Here is a 21,174-nt window from a genome sequence, read left to right as displayed (position 1 = left end):
TATTCTTGCTTGATTATATATATATATAATTATATTATATATACACATATATATATATTCTTGCTTGATTATATATATATAATTATATTATATATACACATATATATATATTCTTGCTTGACTATATATATATATATAATTATATTATATATAGACATATATATATATACACTTGCTTGATTATATATATATAATTATATTATATATACACATATATATATATATATTCTTGCTTGATTATATATATATAATTATATTATATATACACATATATATATTCTTGCTTGATTATATATATATATATATAATTATATTATATATACACATATATATATATTCTTGCTTGATTTTATATATATAATTATATTATATATACACATATATATATTATTGCTTGATTATATATATATAATTATATTATATATACACATATATATATATATATATATTCTTGCTTGATTATATATATATATAATTATATTATATATACATATATATATATTCTTGCTTGATTATATATATATAATTATATTATATATACACATATATATATATATTCTTGCTTGATTATATGTATATAATTATATTATATATACACATATACATATATATATATTCTTGCTTGATTATATATATATATAATTATATTTTATACATATATATATATATAAATATATATATATGTGTGTGCGTGTGTGTGTGTGTGTGTGTCCACCATATGCTTTTTCTCTCCATTAATGTATCATAACGTTGTTTTGTTTTGGCGTGTATAATTTCCATCGTATCTCTTGTCCTTTTAATTATACGTAAAATATCTAAGTTATTCTTGTTCTGTTGCGTATATAATTAATCGAGATAAATTGTACTTACCTTTTGGCTTTACTCTATGGGTCTTATCTTCGGCTAAAAGAAATATTATTATGTAAATTATTGGAACATGCAATCATTGTCAATTATGTTATCTTTATTAATCATGTTTATCACATACAAATTAATTATAGTAACAATAACAATCATAATAACAATAACATAAAATAAAAAAACAATAATAACAACAAGAACAATAATAACAACAATAATAACAACAACAAAAGCAATAATAATAACAGCAACAAAACAAACAACCATAATAATAACATCAACAAAAACAACAATAATAATAACAACAAAAACAACAATAATAATAGCAACAACAAACATAGCAGCAAAAACATCAACAACAATAATAACAACATCAAAACAACAACAATAATAAACTCAACAAAAACAATAATAATAAGAAGAAGAACAAAAATCCAACAATATTAACAACAGCAACAAAAACAATAATAATAACGTCGTCAACAAAAATAACATCAATAATGCTAATAACAACCATATCAACAACAACAACAAACACATAACAATAATAATAACAATAACAAAAGCAACAACAACAACAACAAAACAGCAACAATTAAAAAAACAACAACATTAATAATAACATCAATAAAAAAAAATAATAACAACGGAAACAAGACCAGTAATAATAACAACAACAAAAACAACAACAAATATATCATCAAATACAACAACAATAATAATAACTGCAACATCAGTAAATCATCAACAACAACAACAAAAACTTTGAAAAAAAAATTGGAGAAATTGGAATCAAAGAGATTGCAGAAAAGATTCAACAAATTTCAATAATGAAAATTGCAAAAATATTAAGGAAACCCCTTAAATATATTGAGACGAATATCACATATAAACTATACACAAACTGGATACAGAAACAACTACAGACGAAACATACAAAGGAACATTGAATGGAATCGTAAAAAGTAAAACTGTATAATTGTAAGATACCCCCCTATCCTGTGATTGTCACCATAAACTGGCACCACACAAAACAATATAGGTAAAGGAGGACGGAAAAACTGAGAGGAGAAATCCCTAGCCAGATTCCGCTGGATGAGCCCAAGGAGGACTGGGACGTTGAGGAGGCTTATTGGCATCCAAATTCAAGTGAAACCAATTGTAGCCTCCAACAAATAAATCAATGGTATACGAGCGTTGAGATAGCGCAAAGTATTTTGCAGAGATTATCGAAAGAGGTGGCGAGTACTAGAAATCTGGCGAGACGTTATCACTCAGATTTTAGGGAACACCACAAGTTGTTCCCAAAGAGCAATCTTTGATGATTGTTTGTGTGACTACTAGTGACTACGGTAGGTTCTCTCTACCATGCTAGAAATCTAATAACGCACGAAAGTGTCCTGTACCTCTATAAGGTCACCATTCGCCCGTGTATGGAGTATTGTTGTCATATTTGGGCTGGTGCATGTATCACCCCTCTGCTTGTTCTACAAATACTTTAACGGTGAATGCTCCGACGAACTGCAAGCACTTGTACCCCCTCGACGTAAATGCCCCCGACAAACCCGACAAGCAGCAAAATCACACTCCTTCACAGTTGAACTCCCTAGATGTAAGAGATCCTTCTACTCCAGTAGTTTCTTCCCCAGAACCGCTAGACTTTGGAATTCCCTTCCGGGTTATTGCTTCCCCAACTGTACTGACATGGAGAAGTTTAAATGTAACGTGAACGACATCTTGCTGCCCAACTCCCCACATAGTACCCCTGTAGCTTATGTCCCTGATAGTAGTCCCCTACATCAAAGTGCAATGTGCCTTGTTTCGGGGTGAAAATGTAATAACAAAATATAATAATAATGTTAGCCTTGTTAGAAAAAAGAACACGTGGAAATGATCATTGCTATAGCAGTACCAGCTGTTGCGAATGTAGACGAACAAGAAATAAAAGTCAGAAAGTACCAAGACTTAAAATGGAAGATAAAAAGATTGTGAAAGTTGAAAAAGTAGACGTTACGTTTATGAATTTTTGAGATGAGGATTAGTTATTCGTATTATTTAGATTCTTCAGACTATTATCCTCATCTTGAGTCTCATTTTTCAGAACATGTCGGTCCAGCAAGGACTCCCATGCTCAGTGGTGTAATTACTTGGAGTAATCTATATATCTATAAAAGTGAAATAGTCTATCCGTGTGCATGGCGGGTACCTGTGTGTTTACATTTCTCGACCTTACTACTCTGTCTATTTTCAGTCTACAGACTTGAATATAAAATATTTGATTCTTTCTAAATAATTAGTTTCGCCTTTCTGATTACCTTTGAAGCGGCAATTTTATGCTCGGTTAGTTTGTATTATTTTTTTACATTTCCTTCATTTTTTCACGAGTTGTTTTAAATGACATGTGCATCTTTGCAATTTATGACTATAATAAATTACAGTTTCATTTAATGCCAAAAAGCAGCAAATTCCAGCATTAATACAAGTATAATTTGCTGATTTCTTTATGTCCTTTGATGAGAAGAATAGCAAGAAGAGCATTCATTGAAACTCCGCGGAATAAGGACTTTGTAAAATACATTTGATTGTAAATTTCAATTTACAGTTTTAATTTCTTTTCTCTTATAATAAGTCCTACTCTCTATTGCTTATTGAGCTTTTTTTTATTTGGTTGAGCTAAAATATAAATACTGGTATTTATATTATTTTGAAGTTTACTATTACTTCTATGAGGTAAACACTGCGTCTTTTTTATTTCATTATATATATATATATGTGTGTGTGTGTGTGTGTTTAGTGAATGAATGACGAAAGTCTTTATCCCAAATTTCATGATGTTGACCATTTTATAATTTATTCTGTTGACATTTACAATTGTTGACACTATCTGTTTCGTAGCACAACATCAATCACTTAATTATTATATACATTATTGAATCTATTTTGCTCTTAACTCATTAGAGGAAATAGCAACAATCAATCCATCAGAAGGAAATAAAATGCGTTCTGATATAATTAAATCCAAAAATGGGAATAGAAGCTGTAAATATCTTTTAATATGTTTCCATTACGCCAAATTGAAAATGGCGTACTGAAAACATATTTAATTTTAGCTTCTTTGGGATAAATGTTATCTTAATTTTAGATGTTATCTAAATATTACCTACCTTCTTGTTGAACTTTCAGATTCTTTGAGGCATCATGTGATGCAGCTTTTGCACCGGAAGCTAAAAGAAAAGAATAATATCTAGAATTACAAAACGCCATGTTTTTGTCCACTTATAGCGTTTACTAGCAGGATGAGAGACGTTACCCGGGATTGAATAATGCTGAACGAATGTTTCACACTCCCATATATATTTTTGTTCATAGTTCACTTTTTCAACCAAACCTTTTGATTACCTACTCTAATTGGAGAACCATCGCGATGTACTCGGAGGGACATTCGTGCATCTCTCGCAGTGACTTAGTTCACAATATATTGTAGCCTTCATTGCAATGTTCACACCTAAAGTAAGGCAATTAATTAAAAAGGCTAGAAAAGGCTCAAATAAGAATGTGGAGATGTTATTTGTCTGTTTATAGATATATATATATATATATATATATATATATATATATATATATATATATATATATATATATATATATATATGATGAAGCTAATATACACACACATTGGCTAGTTCTCACCTTAGGCAAGAAAAAAAAAAAAAAATATATATATATATATATATATAGAGAGAGAGATAGACAGATAGATAGATAGATAGATAGAGAGATAGATAGATAGATAGACTAACAGGGACACCTACTTTTGGGGGGATTTAATGAGAATGTCCGAATATTCCACATTTTAATTTATTATCATCGAAATCGATAGAATCGCCCATTTTTCTATCAACTCGATTGGTTCCCTGTTCTAATTGCGACCCTTTCTGAGATTGACTGGGAAAAAAGCTTCACGTGCGTTCCTGCAGTGTAAGTTCACAATACATTGAAGTTTATATTAAACTGTAGAAAACCTACCGTTCATTTTATAAAATTATTTTTATATAATAGTTTGCTATAAAGTTTAAAATTCTAAAAGTCAAGGTTCAATCCTGCGCTAAAGATGAAAATGTATTTTGAATGCGCCTCTTGACTTATAAAAGAACATGCTGTTGGAATTCTACGCCGGGCCCTTCACCTCGTGCGATGATAAAACTTCTCAAATTCATCTGTCATAGTAGGCTATCTCTGAGTGTAAACTAGACTTTTCCTTCTTCAATCGGATTTTTTTTTCGATTATCGATTTCCGGTACTTATCGGAGGTATTCCCATTAAAAACATATCTAAAAATGTAGTGGGTGATGTCCAAAATAAAAATGCATAAACCCGTTTGTACACAAATCGTCTGCACATACACTATCCTGAATAAAAAAAACAAATAATTATGTTTTAGAACAATAAGAAAACATTCTAATTTATTTAAATAGTCTTTCTGGGAGAGATTTAATTCATAAAAAAGATAGATTTATCTTAAAATAAATCAGTTTAGCCGAAATCTACAGACAGATGTCAGGTCAAAGCACGAATACTTGCATTTACAAAGTGCGACACATACACACATATATACATACACACATACACACTGTTACAAACAGTCACCCCGACATCAAATACTGTTTTATTATTCTGTTAGTAATATAAGATAGATGTTTGATTTATGTTCGAACTGAATGGGGATCCATCAAAACCCAGTGTTAAAATCAGTCTGGCCGAGGACAGAGAGAGTGACGTGTGGCGGCGGAACAGTTACTACACAGCGATCCGATCTCGGAAGCAGAGAAAGAAACCACTACGGATTTCATCACCCACGGAGAGAGAGAAAGGAAGAGAGGGGGAGAGAGGAGAGGAAAAGAGAAAAAGAGAACGAGGGAGTTTAAAAACGTTCGACCGACGTTAGCACCAAACACCTCCCACCTCCTCTAATATGAAAGCAAGTGACAGGTCATCCCTTGGCCAACGCACATAGTGACCTCGTTTGCGCCAAAAAGCAATAGGAATCAGAATAGGATTTCGTCGATTCTATTTTTAGAATCAAGGTTGAAACAAATAAAGGAAAAAATAATAATTCTCTCGTGCGGGAAGTTCGACCGTAAATGCCGATCGTATAAAACGTGTTTTCTGGACATTCAAACGATATATCGCATTTCCGAATTTGACAAAAACGAAGAAAAAAAAAAAGAGATTCCTAAATTAATCCCTCGATAAAGCTACTTAGGATAACCCAAAACGGATGCCGACAGGCATATTTGAAAAAAAGGAACAAATCGCCAAATCTGCAAAGTCATCGTTGTGAATTTATGTCTCCCATGCAATGAGGAGACCCAATTAACTGGAATGTATCGCACGGCGTTGAAAGACTGAATTTGATGATTGAAACTTTCGGTATTTTTTTAGATTAGGTCCACCGCCACAATTTTCTTTTAAATGACGACTTTTAGAGGTTTTCGACTACGCTGAATGCGGAAATTGGATTGAAATTTTGCAGAAATAAGTAGTTATCGAAATATAAAAAGTTGTTTTGTGCATTCTATTCTTTGTCGGCCATCTTTGTTACGCGCGTAGATTTGTTTGTGGCGCGCTTGCACACGCGTAATACAGACTGCCGCCAAAGAATACAATGCATAATACAACTTTTTATATCTCGATAACTACTTATTTCTGTAAAATCACAATGCGATATCCGTATTTAGCATAGTCGAAAACTTATAAAAGTCGTCATTTAAAAGAAAATACCAAATTTTATTCCCTCACAAGAGAATTTATCTGGATTAATTGTGGCAATTGCAAATGGTCAAAAGAAAAGAACTGAACTGTAAGTGAAAAAAAAACCCCAAAACAAACAAACTTTACTTTCTTTCTCTGTCGAGCTGGAGATCTGGTTTTTCCTCGTGTGGCCTGGTTGCTGCCGTTGACCCTTTTTTTCTGTTGTAGGATTATCTTTCAGTTCGTATATTAAAAATATTCCCCAATCCCATTAACTTTGAATACGTTTGTTTTTTTGTTAAACCTTTCTTTTCCCTTATCATTAATAAATTTAGTTTTATATTGTTTGAAAGTGTTTGTTCTTGTTCTTTTTGCTAATTGCATTGTGTTCGATTTTTGTGTTTATTTTGATTCCCGTTTGTCTCACTGGTGTTGTTTCAAACCATTTTGTATAAAAAAGGAAAATTGAACCCAGCTTGAACCTATGAACATACTCCTAATGTAGAAGATGTGTCTGCCTATGATAAGCGTTTGCTATCCATAAATGCCCTCACTAAGGGCTGCGATCCATTAGTAGTCGTTGTAAGTGAGACACGCGGGATGGTCGAACACGTGCGAGAAATAATGAAGTCTGTAAGGTTAGATGATAGAAAGGTGTCTTAGGTGGAACAGTTTCTAATGTCGTCTACATGCGACGACCTTCAGAAATTAATTAAAGACGATATTATAGCGGAAGGAAGGCATTATGACCTTAATGTAAGATCTGTCCTTCGGAAGGCACAATTGATTCCCATAGTAGCGGAATATCTGAGAAGTCAGGAGATAGAAGTGAATGGTTTTATAGAATCTCCGAAAGTTGACAGACTGTGTAAGCTAGTCAGGGTAGGGAAACACTAAGGACTGAACGTGGCACCAGGCACGAGACCACCCGATTTAGTTAAAATGATAGCAGGCTATCTCTTTGAGAATTGCATGTTCGACAATGACAATAAAGAAATTCGAGAGAAATCCCACGCGCGTAATATCGAGCGTAGGGTAGAAACGGATGAGGTAGTTCACCCATCCTGGTCAGGCATGAATGCCAAAACGGAGTCAGACGCTCCATGTAAAACGGAGGCAGACGCTCCATGTAGAACGGAGGCAGACGCTCCATGTAAAACGGAGTCAGACGCTCCATGTAAAACGGAGGCAGACGCTCCATGTAGTGCAGTAGTAGACTACCCAAAGCAGCGGACAATCTGAACATCTCGCAGTACGCTTGTCGACTGCGGATGTAAATGAGAGATACGAGGAGGATGAAAAACTCAACCTGTCTCAGTCATGTAAGAATACTAAGGTGGAGGAAACGTCCCCATTCGAGGAATCAACAAGTGCGCATAGTATCGGTGAAGCGGTCACTAGCAAATCCACGCCACAGGCAGCGACCGTGGTTGAATCTGGAAATATCGCAACTCGAGACAAGTTGGTCAGAAATCGGCCATGCAAAGTAATAGATAAGAACCGCGACATGTTAGAGCTGAAAGGTGGTGAGATCCCGTCAGATGAAAATAGCATTGATTGTATAGCAGTTACGACAGAGAATAAAATCAACGGTGTTATGGAGAGTGGCACTCGAAACTTTGAAAAGGTTTACGTTGCAGGTATCCACAGGGCTGTTCGTACTAAAGTTGTCGATGATAGAATTCAAAGCTTGGATTACAAGTTCCTGATTCTGCAAGGCACATCTTTTAATTAATCGATTCAGACGTCTCCAATGTATCAGCCGGTGCACAGTGTTGCTTTTACAAGATCCCTATGATAGTCAGAAATATTCTCACTTTTTGTTTACTATTATTCTATGTAAAATATTAGGTGTGTGCAAAAATAATGTCGTTTTGTTACGTTAAATTTCTTGTCATAAACGACATTATTTTTGCTAAAACCTGGTAGGTATAATGAATCGCTTTTGTTAATATATGCTTTTTGAACTCGTTATTTTTTTTGTTTATTGTATAACATATCTTCCGTTCTTCTCGCATTTAATGAAAAACTACAAAAAAGAATTAAGCAGAGGAGAAATGGCGAAGAGACTGTCGGTATAATGTGGGGACAAGAAGAAGAGGGAGAAAAAACAAGAAGAGGAAATAAAAAGGACTTATACATGGGTTGTACGGCACAATCACGTTGACACACCGGTTTCTGCTAGATTCACCGAAGTTAAGCAACGTTGAACCTGGTCAGTACTAAATGGGTGACCATTTGGGACTTTCATGTGCTGTAAGTGCTCTCCGCTTATCTCGGCATTGTTTCCAGTCGTCCTGGACTTCTCCTTGCCACTGGAATCAAACAGTGCCGATTCAGGAGAGATGTGGTTGGAGATTGCGCAACCCTTGCCTGCAAATTACACGCGCACTGCCTAACAGAGTATCGTTTGTCTTTCGAGACTGAACGCAGGCATCCATACATGTGTTGCTCAATATTAATTTAGAATATGTGATTTTAATTTTTATTGGTAGAAAATTTTTCATTTACAATTTTTTTTTTAATCTTCATCAACATTTCTACTGAAAATATTTTTGTGAAATCGCCTCATCCCCAAATACATCGCCTAATAAAACTTTACAAATAACATTCCCAGGCCAATGAAGTACATTTGTGGGAAATTTCAAAGAATCAGCTCATCCGCTTTGTGTGTCCTTAAAGAATGAACTCAGACTCTCTTAAACTTTTTCCCATACAGAACGTACCTTTAATATATAAGTGTAAATGTATATATATTTCTTACCTGCATTTTTAGATGACGGATTGTGAGCAGCTTTCACACCATGTGCAATATCTAAAAAAATTAAACCAAATATGGTCATTATAATTTCATGTTGATTCTTGGTTATTCTTTTATTATAATTTCATTGCAAGAGTTTCTATATCTGTGCCCGACATAGTTATTGCGAGCAAAAGATATCGGATCTGATTATCAGCAAGTTGTAAAAAATTCATCTGTAACAAGAAACATTAGATAATATATATATATATATATATATATATATTTAAATATATATATATATATATATAAATATATATATATATTTATATAAGAGCAAATAGTTAAAAAAAAACATGTTAAAACACTTTGAAAAAGAGTTAAATCATATTTAATTTGACAAGGAAACACTTAATAAGCGGGTAGTCCTTAATCCGCGGAGTTTCGAAGAAATACTTTCCTTCTCATCAGAGGGTAGGATTTAGTAAAATGCGGGATTGCATTTTGCTTGCAAAAGTATATGATGAAACTGCAAGTAAGTAAAAGATCTTACTTGATAACAAAAAAATGAAGCAGAGGGAATAGGGGAAAGAGAAAGGTGACTTCACGTGAATGGATAATCTGGTAAAAGGTAAAGTATCCAATTACGGTAAAATCCAAAAATGCAAACCCAAGAAAGTTAGTTAAATTTCCATTCGCACAAGTAAAATCCGAGGGGATCGAATAATTGGAAGATGGTCCAAAATAATCCAAAAGGACAAAATCCGTGGAATAATTCACAAATAGGTACAAGGAAAAGAGGAAAGAATTCCAATAACATTATTACGCCTTGTCTCGGCAGCCGAGTCTAACGCATATCTTATTTTTCTTTTAATAATATTATTGGAATTTTCTCGAACATAAGGGGCATCACCACCTGCCATTTTATACGACTCATTATGTTGGTAAATAAACGTAAAATAATTGAAAACTATTGAAAATTTTGTCTATCTAACATTTTTCATTTATAGGCGAACTCGTGTCCACGGTGTTTCCTACAAACCGCATTGAATATGTTTATTTTATAACAACACTAGCAGGGCTACCCGGCGTTGCTCGGGACCGTATAAACAATGAAAAAACAAAAGCAGATATTGAACATATGTTTTATTCTTAGGGGAGAGGAATCTTTCATCTCAAGTTTTAGCGTTACACACAAACATTTGTCTTTTATATATATAGATAATGACAGGTTTTTTTGGGGGCCCCCCTCGAAGATAACTGATCAGTTGACCACCTTCTAGTGGTCCGTTTGACGTGGAATTTCGATATTTGTCATCCGGGTGATGGGGCTTCGATATGATACCAAATTTGTCAAGTTTGGTTCCGTCTTTCAAAAGTTTTAGCGTTACAAACAAACATACATACACACAGACGTTTGGCTTTTATATAACACTAGCAGGGCTACCCGGCGTTGCTCGGGACCGTATAAACAATGAAAAAACAAAAGCAGATATTGAACATATGTTTTATTCTTAGGGGAGAGGAATCTTTCATCTCAAGTTTTAGCGTTACAAACAAACATTTGTCTTTTATATATATAGATAATGACAGGTTTTTTTTGGGGCCCCCCTCGAAGATAACTGATCAGTTGACCAACTTCTAGTGGTCCGTTTGACGTGGAATTTCGATATTTGTCATCCGGGTGATGGGGCTTCGATATGATACCAAATTTTTCAAGTTTGGTTCCGTCTTTCAAAAGTTTTAGCGTTACAAACAAACATACATACACACAGACGTTTGGCTTGCCCAATCAGCCGCAATCAAAAGGTTATACTACTCTCTTTCTTTTCTTCTCCGATATTTGACTGACAACAGCTCCGCATGGCACGGTCTTGTCCCTAATTTCTGTCTTGGGATTCAACAGGACTCACCCGGACTTCGGGCCCAGGGGACGAAGAAGACACACACACACACACACACACACACACACGCACACACACACATATATATATATATATATATAAAACTACTTAATTTACTCACATAAAATTAATATACGAAAGTATAGATTTATGCATAAACTTTAAGTATTTACTTCAAAAGTGCTCAATACGTAGGTAGAGCTATAGGTAATTTATAGATAATATATGGCGATTAAGCTACACTGAATATTCCGCGTTTCATCCATTCTAGGATTCTTCAGGCTTATGCGCGAATTCTGTATTTGTTTATCGTTTTTATAATATATAAAAACGATAAACAACTACAGAATTCGCGCATAAGCCTGAGGACTCCTAGAGTGGATGAAACGCGAAGTATTCAGTGTAGCTTAATCGCCATATATTATTTATAAATTACTATATATATATATATATATATATATATATATATATATATATATATATATATATATATATGCATATATAATCCAGCTTGCCTAGCGCCGCACATACACTGCAATGCGGTACACACAACTCTCGTTATCTCAAGGTACTGTCTAATTTTAAATCAACGTCTCTACAAAGTAACTCTTTCCAATATTCACTCTTTTTTTTTTTACAAACCTACTTACGAGCATAAGCAACAAAGCTGTTATTACAAGTGAATATGAGACTCTCGCCATTATGACGAACATGCAACGTTCGGTGACACATATTCTACAATCTCTTTCTGCTTTATGTGATTTACTTACGTTTAGGAGGAGCTTTTATGTTCGGAACACTCCTTTTTTTCTTGGTCTCGGTGTCTGAAAGCAAAAACAATATTTTGTTAACGCAATGTCGCTTTGTTAATTGCATCTTTCCCTAAAAAGTCACCATTTTAGGTCAAGAAGCCCTCAAGGATTTTTTTTTACAAAGGAGTCACCACTTATCAAGCCCCTGAGGTCACTCGAGGATAAATGATAATGGATATACATAAGTAGTAGAAATTTTAAAAATTGGATAACTTAGGGGACGGTTCATCAAGAACTTGTTTACTTTGGACTTGAAGAAAATCAAATTGTAGTAAACTGGAAAGCAGGCGTGCAATCAAATTGTAGTTGGCTGGTAAGCAGGCGTGCAGTTCTAAGAAAGAAGGTTTGTTCATGGAATCTAGGTTTTGGCACAGATAAAGCATATGGGAAATTATTGATAGTGGTTTTTGCTAGACGAGTGTTTTTCGTGAAGGTTTGACGAAGGGAGGCCATAGACTGAAGCTCAGACGAGCATTTGTCACGAAAATAACGATAAATCAGAGACAGGCTCGCAACATCTCTTCTGTGGGAAAAGGTAGTAAGGAAGAGAAAAGGGAACCCCCTTCTAAGCTACGAAGTCTATTTTGAACTCTGTCAAGGCAAGATCAGTTGCTTCTAGCAGCTTATCCTGCCCAGATGTCGTAACAGTACTCCATCATTGGCTGTGCCTGGCTTTTATATAGGTAGAGAATTGCATCAGGAGTGAGATATCTATTGGAGCGGTAGAAGGATCCAACTATTTTTCCAGCGGCCTTGGCAACAGATTTAATGCATGTGTGCGATTTCATATCAGAATTAAAGGTCAAGCCCAGAAGCTTGTACAAACGATGTGATTGTGAAGCGAGAGACTGGGAATGTATTATGGATGTACGAGATATTCCTCTTTGCATTTTAACAAAAATCGAAATTAGAAAAATGTAATTTCAAATAAAAGTAACGTTTTATCCTTGTCATGTCAGAAATTTATAACATATTACTATATTTTTATATGAATCATTTTCTTTCACGATCCAGCATTCCGCCATTATTAATTTGAAACCCCCCGACGTTATTAATTATCTCCAGTGCAATCGTAAAATTCCTTTTGTAATTATTTAAGTGAAAATCAATCTGAACATAATTTTTTATTAATAATTAATTTTCCATTTCATCATTTTTCGTATTGCGGGATAGGTTTCTCATGCCGACATGGCAGTTCATTACATAACATTGGTTTTAGTTAAAATTCAATTTTTCGGTTTTCGATATTTGCTCTTATTTTAAACAAACAAAAAAATCAGTTTAAATACTAGTAGGCCGTTTTTTTAACCGACTGGTATGTGGGAAATAGTTTTTGCAAGAAAGTCACCGCTTATTAAGGCCAAAAAGGTATTTGAGGGTAAAGGTTAGAATTTGATTATTTAAGGGTAAGGGTTAGAATTTGATTATTTAAGCCGGCGAATACGCCATATTAATGCAAAATACGAAAAGCACTATCGTCGGGATGATCCGGGCAGGTTAGATCAACTCACACAAGGTTCCGAACGACAAGGTTTTTTTCTCGAAAACGCTTGTCGACTTTTAAAGCGCCAAATGAACACTGCTATTTTAAGAGCTATCATACCGTTAACAATTAAGAAACATATGTATAATCGAAAATAATCATTGCATGGAAATTTCACTGAAAAATATTACTTCTGCTGCTGACTGGCCGGGTTAAAATAATAACGTTATAATTTTGAAAGCTATTCTTAACATATAGAGACGGATAACTATTCTGTAATTTCATCCAACCATGTCATAAACTAAAGGCACTGTGAAAAATTTTAAACAAAAGTTACCTTAAAAAATTAATAAATAGTAGACCTTGTTGGTAGATTTTTGATTGCTGCGATTTCATTCTCTAAGCGTTTTAGCAACAGTCGGCGGTTTACGTAACTTTTTCGGAATATGCCGAAGATAACGCGATCTCCATTTTGCATAAGTATCTAAGCTGTATTTATATTGTATTATTACGGCTATAAATTATTTGCAGACAAATGAACTTAAAGAATTCTGGAGGTTTTATCGGCCGAAACATTTTGAAAATAATACTCAAGATGGGAACGGTAGTTCGTGAAATACAAACAATATGCTTTTATTTTGAAGATGTTACATACAAGGGAGATTGTGTCAATGGCACTTCTGGTGCTACCAGATCAGTCTGTCTGAAGATATTGGCTTCCTGAGACGAAATGCACCTAAAATTGATGCTTTTTTTATTTTTTGTTTATTTTTTAGAAAACTCATTCATATTCTGCAAAAAAAAAAGTTAGAAAAATAACAACCTTTTCTCCCTTTTCCTTCTGCGTTCCCTTTCTCTTTCTATCTCTCCCACTTTCTGACTGGTTTTCTAACTTAAAATGTGGCAAACATTAATACTGTGATACTTTTTCCTCTCCAGATATAAAACACATTCATGTTATGCAGGACAGGGAACAAAAACGATAAAATCCCCTATAAAACAACCAAACCAAACTCTACAAATAAATATTTAAAGATATAAAGAAATTGAAGCATAAATGCTGTTTCCAACATAACTGGATTCGGCATCAAATAAACTGCAAAGATTTGATATGACGTAAAACAAAACAACCACACCATAGCACTTGGATCAGCTAGTATAAAGTTTTACAAGGGTCACATGGAGTGTATGTCATGATGACCAAAATCTGCATAACAGAATCATTCCAAGGGTTTAATCAAGGATAATTGACATGTGAGGTTATAACAGATATGTTAGACAAAACAGAGATATGAGTCGGGATGACCAATGACGTCAGGTTTGTCGTGCTCAATAATTTCACATCAGTATCTCTGTGGAAGCCGATCGGGAAATATCGAATAATACGATTCTGGTAACTGTTGCGCAAGCAGCTGACGAATAACTTAGAAAACTTTGATAATCGCTAAGTGCGAAATGTTACATGTGTTCGCATGTCATCGTTTTTGTTAAGATCTTAGCACAATATTCAATTAGGCAGGAGAGCATTCGTCTCTCTCTCTCTCTCTCTCTCTCTCTCTCGCACCAATTTGACAATGGATTACACGCAATTGGAGAGTTACTTCATTGGCAAAAACATTGTTGTTTTAGTGAAATTTTGTTTCCAAACTATTCAATTTTTTCAAAATAATTATTTCTCCAGGTTGCCATTTACAAGTAACGGTTGATTATGAGTAATTTTTGTAGTCATTGTAGTTTCCTATTATTCAGTGTGCGATTATGTTCTATTTCAAAATTCCATATATTTATTTTCATCGAAATCGCTGAATTCGCACGGTTTTCAATCGAATCGCGGTGCACTGGGACGAAAGCATCACATACCACTCTGCAATGACTTAGTCAACAGTACATTGTAGTCTACATTGCACTATAAAAGTATTTGTAGTTTTCATTGCACTGTAGACAGAAATATTTATTTTATGAAAATTATTTTAGTTACATATATAATTGCTTGAATTAAAGTTTAAAAGCGAAGTCAATTATAATGCTTCAGTTGTGCTCTACACAGAAAAGTTCGTTTCAAATGCGTCCCTGTCATATCAAAAACCTATTGTTGATTTTGTATTCCTAACCTTACTTGATGTCTTGTGGTAATGGCTTGGTTTAAAGTTTAAAATGTTGCAGCTGTGCTGTAAACTGAAACATTTATTTCCAACGCACCTCCAAGTTAACAATGATGCGATTGATTGAATGTTATATTGGAGTCAACACTTACCTACACCTTCTTCTGCTGAGGAAGACATAATAGATGAATAAGTTTGATATCGTCTTTGAAACGAGCGCGCACAATTCTAAGTAGCCATTGTTTTGGATGCTTGGAATATATTTAAATGATCTTTATTAATTTATTCATTTCGTTTATTTGATGATCTAACTCTACTTTTAGTGAGCTGTAATTTGGACGAATGGTCATAAATCCTATACTTTACAAACAATTATAAGTGTTACCTATATTCTTACCTACATCTCCATTGTTGTTCTTATTCCGGCTATATATATATATATATATATATATATATATATATATATATATATATATATATATATATATACATATGTATGTATGTATATATATGTATATATATATGTGTATATACATATACATATGTATATATATATATATGTGTATATATACACACACATATATATATATATATATATATATATATACGGGTAAGGTTATGTCATATGCTACTGGTACCATGTAATCCAGTACTACCTGCCTCAAGGTCGGGTCAACGGCGACTAAACTGGTTTCCTCACCAGAATTGTTTGATGAGGGGGTGGCTAGTCTCCCTGAAGGATTAAAAACAAGACCTTTCAAAGGGCGAATAAACCCTTTTGGGGGTCAACGGCCAACCAGCACCGTGTGTGTTTGTGTTAATGTATGTGTGCGTTGGGGTGCAGAGGGTTCACGTAAGCCGTGGTGAAGGCAACCTTTCTAGGAGAAACAAATCTCTAATTTAAACAAACATAAAGCGGGAGACCAGTACCCGTATTAAGCTGGTTTGCAGTTTAACTTGTTGCTGGCTATCTTGCTCTTGCTTGTTGCTGGATCTCAATATTTTGAACCGAGAGAGAGAGGCTTAACTGTCGTACAAAGCTAATACTCTGTAACATCATCTGTGTATAGATACTCCCTCACGCATTTGTCTATTAAAATGGTCCTGGTGTATGAGGGAGTGGCACTCGTCTGACAAGACGTTGCAGTCATCATAAATATATATATATATATATTTGTTTGTATATATGTATATATATATATGCACGTATACATATATAGTATATATTGTTTTCTTTTTCTCGAAAATATATATAAGGGCCCCTATATATATATATATATATATATATATATATATATATATATATATATATATATATATATATATATATATATACCTAGCATACATCCTCTCGCTTTAATTCATCATTATGATATTGTGCCTAAAAGCTTACACCACCCAAGATGCTATTGTTTTCTCGGTTTCCTCTGTCGATAAAAAAAAAAAAAACTTTTAGCGTGAATCCCTTACATAGATATTATTCATCTTACATACGGATAAAATAGAACCATAGCTCAACCACCCTCTGTCTCCCCTTGAGTTTTTAACACATAAACTATCTGCATTATGTTAGACTATGATAGAACCCTATACACCTTTTTACATTACAGTTTATATAGTACGCTCCTCCTTTATCTTAAAATTCGATGTAGTTCCCCCTAAACAACATCAATAATTTTATATATTTATTTCGTTTCTGATGATTTTCTCGCTAGACGTCAAATCCCACTCATGTTACCTAGCATCTTCTCTACTCTTTTGATGAGAAGCATTAGGCTTCGAAATACTTTAGTACGAAGATTACCCTTCCTCCCCAAACTAAATGTGTGTATATCCTTATTAAACAAATGAATCATTCTATGTTTACCAATATATAGCATTTGTGAATTCATTTTCGATTCTTATTGTTTCCTATATAAGCTCCAATGAAACTTGTTGAGCTTTATATTATCCCGATAAGTGTTATCTTATTGAATTGGATTTACTGTCTTCTTCTAACTATGCAAGGTTTATATATATATATATATATATATATATATATATATATATATTATCTTTATATGATTGTGTTATTCTGATAGGTCCTGAACTATCATCTAGGCTTCAGCCTCTTTCTCATCTACGAGATGTTGCATCCCTCTGTCTGTTCTACAAATACTTTAATGGTGAATTCTCTGACGAACTGCAAACACTTGTACCTCTCCGACTTAACTACCCCCGACAAGCACGACAAGCTACTAAGTCTCATCCCTTTACAGTAGAGATCCCTAGGTGCAAGAAAGCCTTTTACTCCAATAGTTTCTTCCCCAGAACTGCGGGTCTTTGGAACTCCCTTCCGGGATTCTGCTTTCCCAACTGCACTGATATGCAGAAGTTCAAGTGTAATATTTACAAACATCTTTCTATTCATCTACCTTCATAATGACCCCGCTAATTAAGTCCCTGATAGTAGCCCCCTGCTTCAAAGTGGCACTGTGCCTTGTTTGGGGTGAAAATCGAATTAAAAAAAAGAAAAGAAATATAGACACATATGGATACTTATATGTGTACTTGATGCCCGAAGTGAACATATGTTACGCTTTCTATTGTTACGTTAATAAGACGTTATACTTTTATACATTTAATCTCTCTCTCTCTCTCTCTCTATCACCCCCTCTCTCTCTATCTCATTCTCTCTCTCTCTATATATATATTTATATAGAGATATAAAAGGAACAAACCAAGTTATGTGTTCATCAACGTTTCGTTTTTATTCCAACACTTCCTCTAGATAAATTAAATCAAGAAACTAAAACAATAATACAAATATTTGAAAATATTTTTTTGATGTACGGAATGTATGACATTCCTCATTTTCAAATATGAAAAAAAGTCGTTGGAAATTTAAAAAAAAAGGGGGCAGACATAGCGTCCTGAAAGAGAGTAAGTTTTTGTTCATAACGTCATATAGCCGTTAATATGTTTTAAAAGACATGATGAAATTCATATTCTCTTTGGTACAAATATGTTCGTTATAATTCAAATATGTATGTGTAGCTGAAATGAAATGAGTGTGTTTTTCATATGTAATTTCAGGTGAATTTCAAAAACGAAACCTGGAAGTGAAGATACTTGAAAAAAAAACTAAAAAAAAAACAAACAAACAAAAAAAAACGATACGCAATAAAAAAATATTTTGTAAACTTGAAAAAATGCCACAGAAACATATGGAGGGTTTCAGACAGGGTTTTGAACCATTTTGCATGAATCGAGAATCAGTTTTGGAGTGGCATAAGCGATTTAACGAAGACAGTGAGTCTGTGAAGCATGATAATAGGTGTGGGAGGAGTAAGGAAGTTAGAACAGTCGCCACCCAATGCGTGTCACAAACTATTTGACCAACCTGGAAATCAAGACAGTTACTCCCCATTCTCTATAGTCCAGACATTGTTCCTTTTAGACAATTAAGGAGATAGAAGATTCAATGACGAGGGTCAATGACACGATCACAAAAAAGATCTTTCCTGAGATCTTCTAGAAAGTTGCAACGGTGCAACAAGTGCATTGTAGCCGGAGGAGATTACTTCAAGGGGGACTAGAAAAGTGCCCATACGGAAAGGATAAACTTGCTAAGCTAATAACCTAGCGCTGTGGTATGTTCTATTGTTTTATATCGTTGACCGGTGTTGTTTTTGTTTGAGTTATAAGCCTGTCAGATCGTAGAAAGTATGACTATCGTAGACGTAGCAGAGTTCATAGCCTGAGGCTTGTGTACCTATCGACGTCTCTCCCAGAATGTCTTCCCTAGCCGGTATTCGTGGCTTACCCAGTTAATCACAATATTATATTGTGATATATGCATATAATACTATATGCAGGAAGAAAGACCCGGATCTTCTTATATTCATTATATCAACATAAAAAATTGATTGCAAAAAAAGACGCATAAACTGTTTATTATACGAACTCAGCTAGAAGTAGTTCATTTTTCTTACAAAGGAGCTGGACACCGGGCGTTGCACGGTCGTACAATACACATAAACATGATATTTTAATTTATGCAGATTGCGTATGTATTATTATAGAATTAATCCTCTACTGAATATTACATATTACGAAGAATAATTTGCCAGCGGGACTAATTCTGAAAAAAAATAAAATAAATAAATAAAAAAATAATAAAGATTCATAAAAATCCCTTTGTGTTGTTTACAATGTAACGTCAGGCGATATTTGGGCTTGACGATCGATACCTTGGAAAAGTCCCTTCTGGTTAATGTTTAGTTAAAAAAATATGCAAACGAAGTAATTATTCGTGGCGACTTTTAAATGTTACCGCTTCCTTTATCGTAAATCGAACTCATTAATAAGAAAAAATATGTTTTTAAGAAATGGTGAGGTCTACCCGTGATTAAACAGAGGATCATTCGATCTGTAGCAGGTCGTAGTATGGATTATTATCGCCGTCTATCCCAGAATGTCTCTAACAGCCAATATTTATAACTAATCCAGTCAATTACAATTTTTCAGGGGGTAAGACCTGGGTGTACTTATATTTATTAAATTACCTTAGATATCCGATAGACAATTTCATCATCGAGAGATCAACTGTGGATCTTCAGTATTGAAATATATAAAATACAAGACTACCCGTGACCCGTTAGATCAGTATGTTGTATTAGCTATTGAATTCATGTATGAGCGTGACACTTGTGGCATAAAGAAAACAGTTTTTTTTTTGACATAACAGAAATATTTTTATGAAAGTATATTGAAATGAAAACATAATGTAGATAGATTTCTATGAATCGTTCTGTTTATTATAATCGATTATTTTTGAAAAAACGTTACAGTTACTGAATTATAAGTGGCTGGCTATACTTATAGGTAAATGTGCTCTGAACAGATACCATAATACTTATTATACTTAAATTCAAATTTTGATATATCTGCTTTTTTTTTACATCGTTCATTTCTGTATGCCGTTTAAGTTTTTTTACACCCCGCTCTTCCCATGTTAAATAATAATTTCGAAATAATAACGTTAATATTTCAGCGTCCCAATTGTTATTTTCTGTTGTTGTTTTTTTTTCGCGTTTAAATTATCCAAATAAACAATTGTTAATACTGTCTCCTTTTTTTTCACATCGTTCATTTCTATATTCGGTTTAATTCATTTTAAACCTCACTCTTCCCATGTTAAATAATAATTTCGAAATAATAAATTTCAGCGTCCCAATTGTTCTTTTATGTTGGGTTTTTTTTTCGCGTTTAAATTATCCAAATAAACAATTGTTAATACTGTCTGCTTTTTTTTTACATCGTTCATTTGTATATTCAGTTTAATTCATTTTAAACCCCACTCTTCCCATGTTAAATAATAATTTCGAAATAATAACGGTGACATTTCAATGCGCAGGTCAGGCGCGCTTGCGTAACCGGATGTCGTAAACCGGAAAGTGGATTACATACATCGTTACAAGGTCATTTGAGTTCTATAATTATATAGATTTGACATAATCAAGGATGTTCAATATTCATC

General features: G+C 33.7%; 1 protein-coding gene across 50 annotated transcripts in view; it reads right to left on the bottom strand.

Annotated features, from left to right (window-relative positions):
* LOC145254714 (uncharacterized) overlaps positions 1 to 21,174 on the bottom strand; it is a 269,962-nt gene that overhangs the window by 95,236 nt on the left and 153,552 nt on the right. For all 50 annotated transcript variants that reach the window (XR_013863794.1, XR_013863796.1, XR_013863795.1 and 47 more), the window contains 4 exons: positions 12,027 to 12,080; positions 9,377 to 9,427; positions 4,026 to 4,085; positions 871 to 903 (listed from right to left, as the gene is read on the bottom strand). Coding sequence is in view for 47 of the 50 variants with exons in the window: in XM_080113386.1 (XP_079969512.1) it covers positions 871 to 903; positions 4,026 to 4,085; positions 9,377 to 9,427; positions 12,027 to 12,080 (198 nt within the window). In the remaining 3 variants the exon portion in view is untranslated. The remainder of the gene's footprint in view (positions 1 to 870; positions 904 to 4,025; positions 4,086 to 9,376; positions 9,428 to 12,026; positions 12,081 to 21,174) is intronic.

Source organism: Euprymna scolopes, chromosome 30, assembly GCF_053919585.1.
Source record: "Euprymna scolopes isolate OS-2025 chromosome 30, ASM5391958v1, whole genome shotgun sequence".
Classification (NCBI taxonomy): Eukaryota; Metazoa; Mollusca; class Cephalopoda; order Sepiida; family Sepiolidae; genus Euprymna; species Euprymna scolopes.
This window is presented reverse-complemented; position numbering and strand designations above follow the sequence as displayed.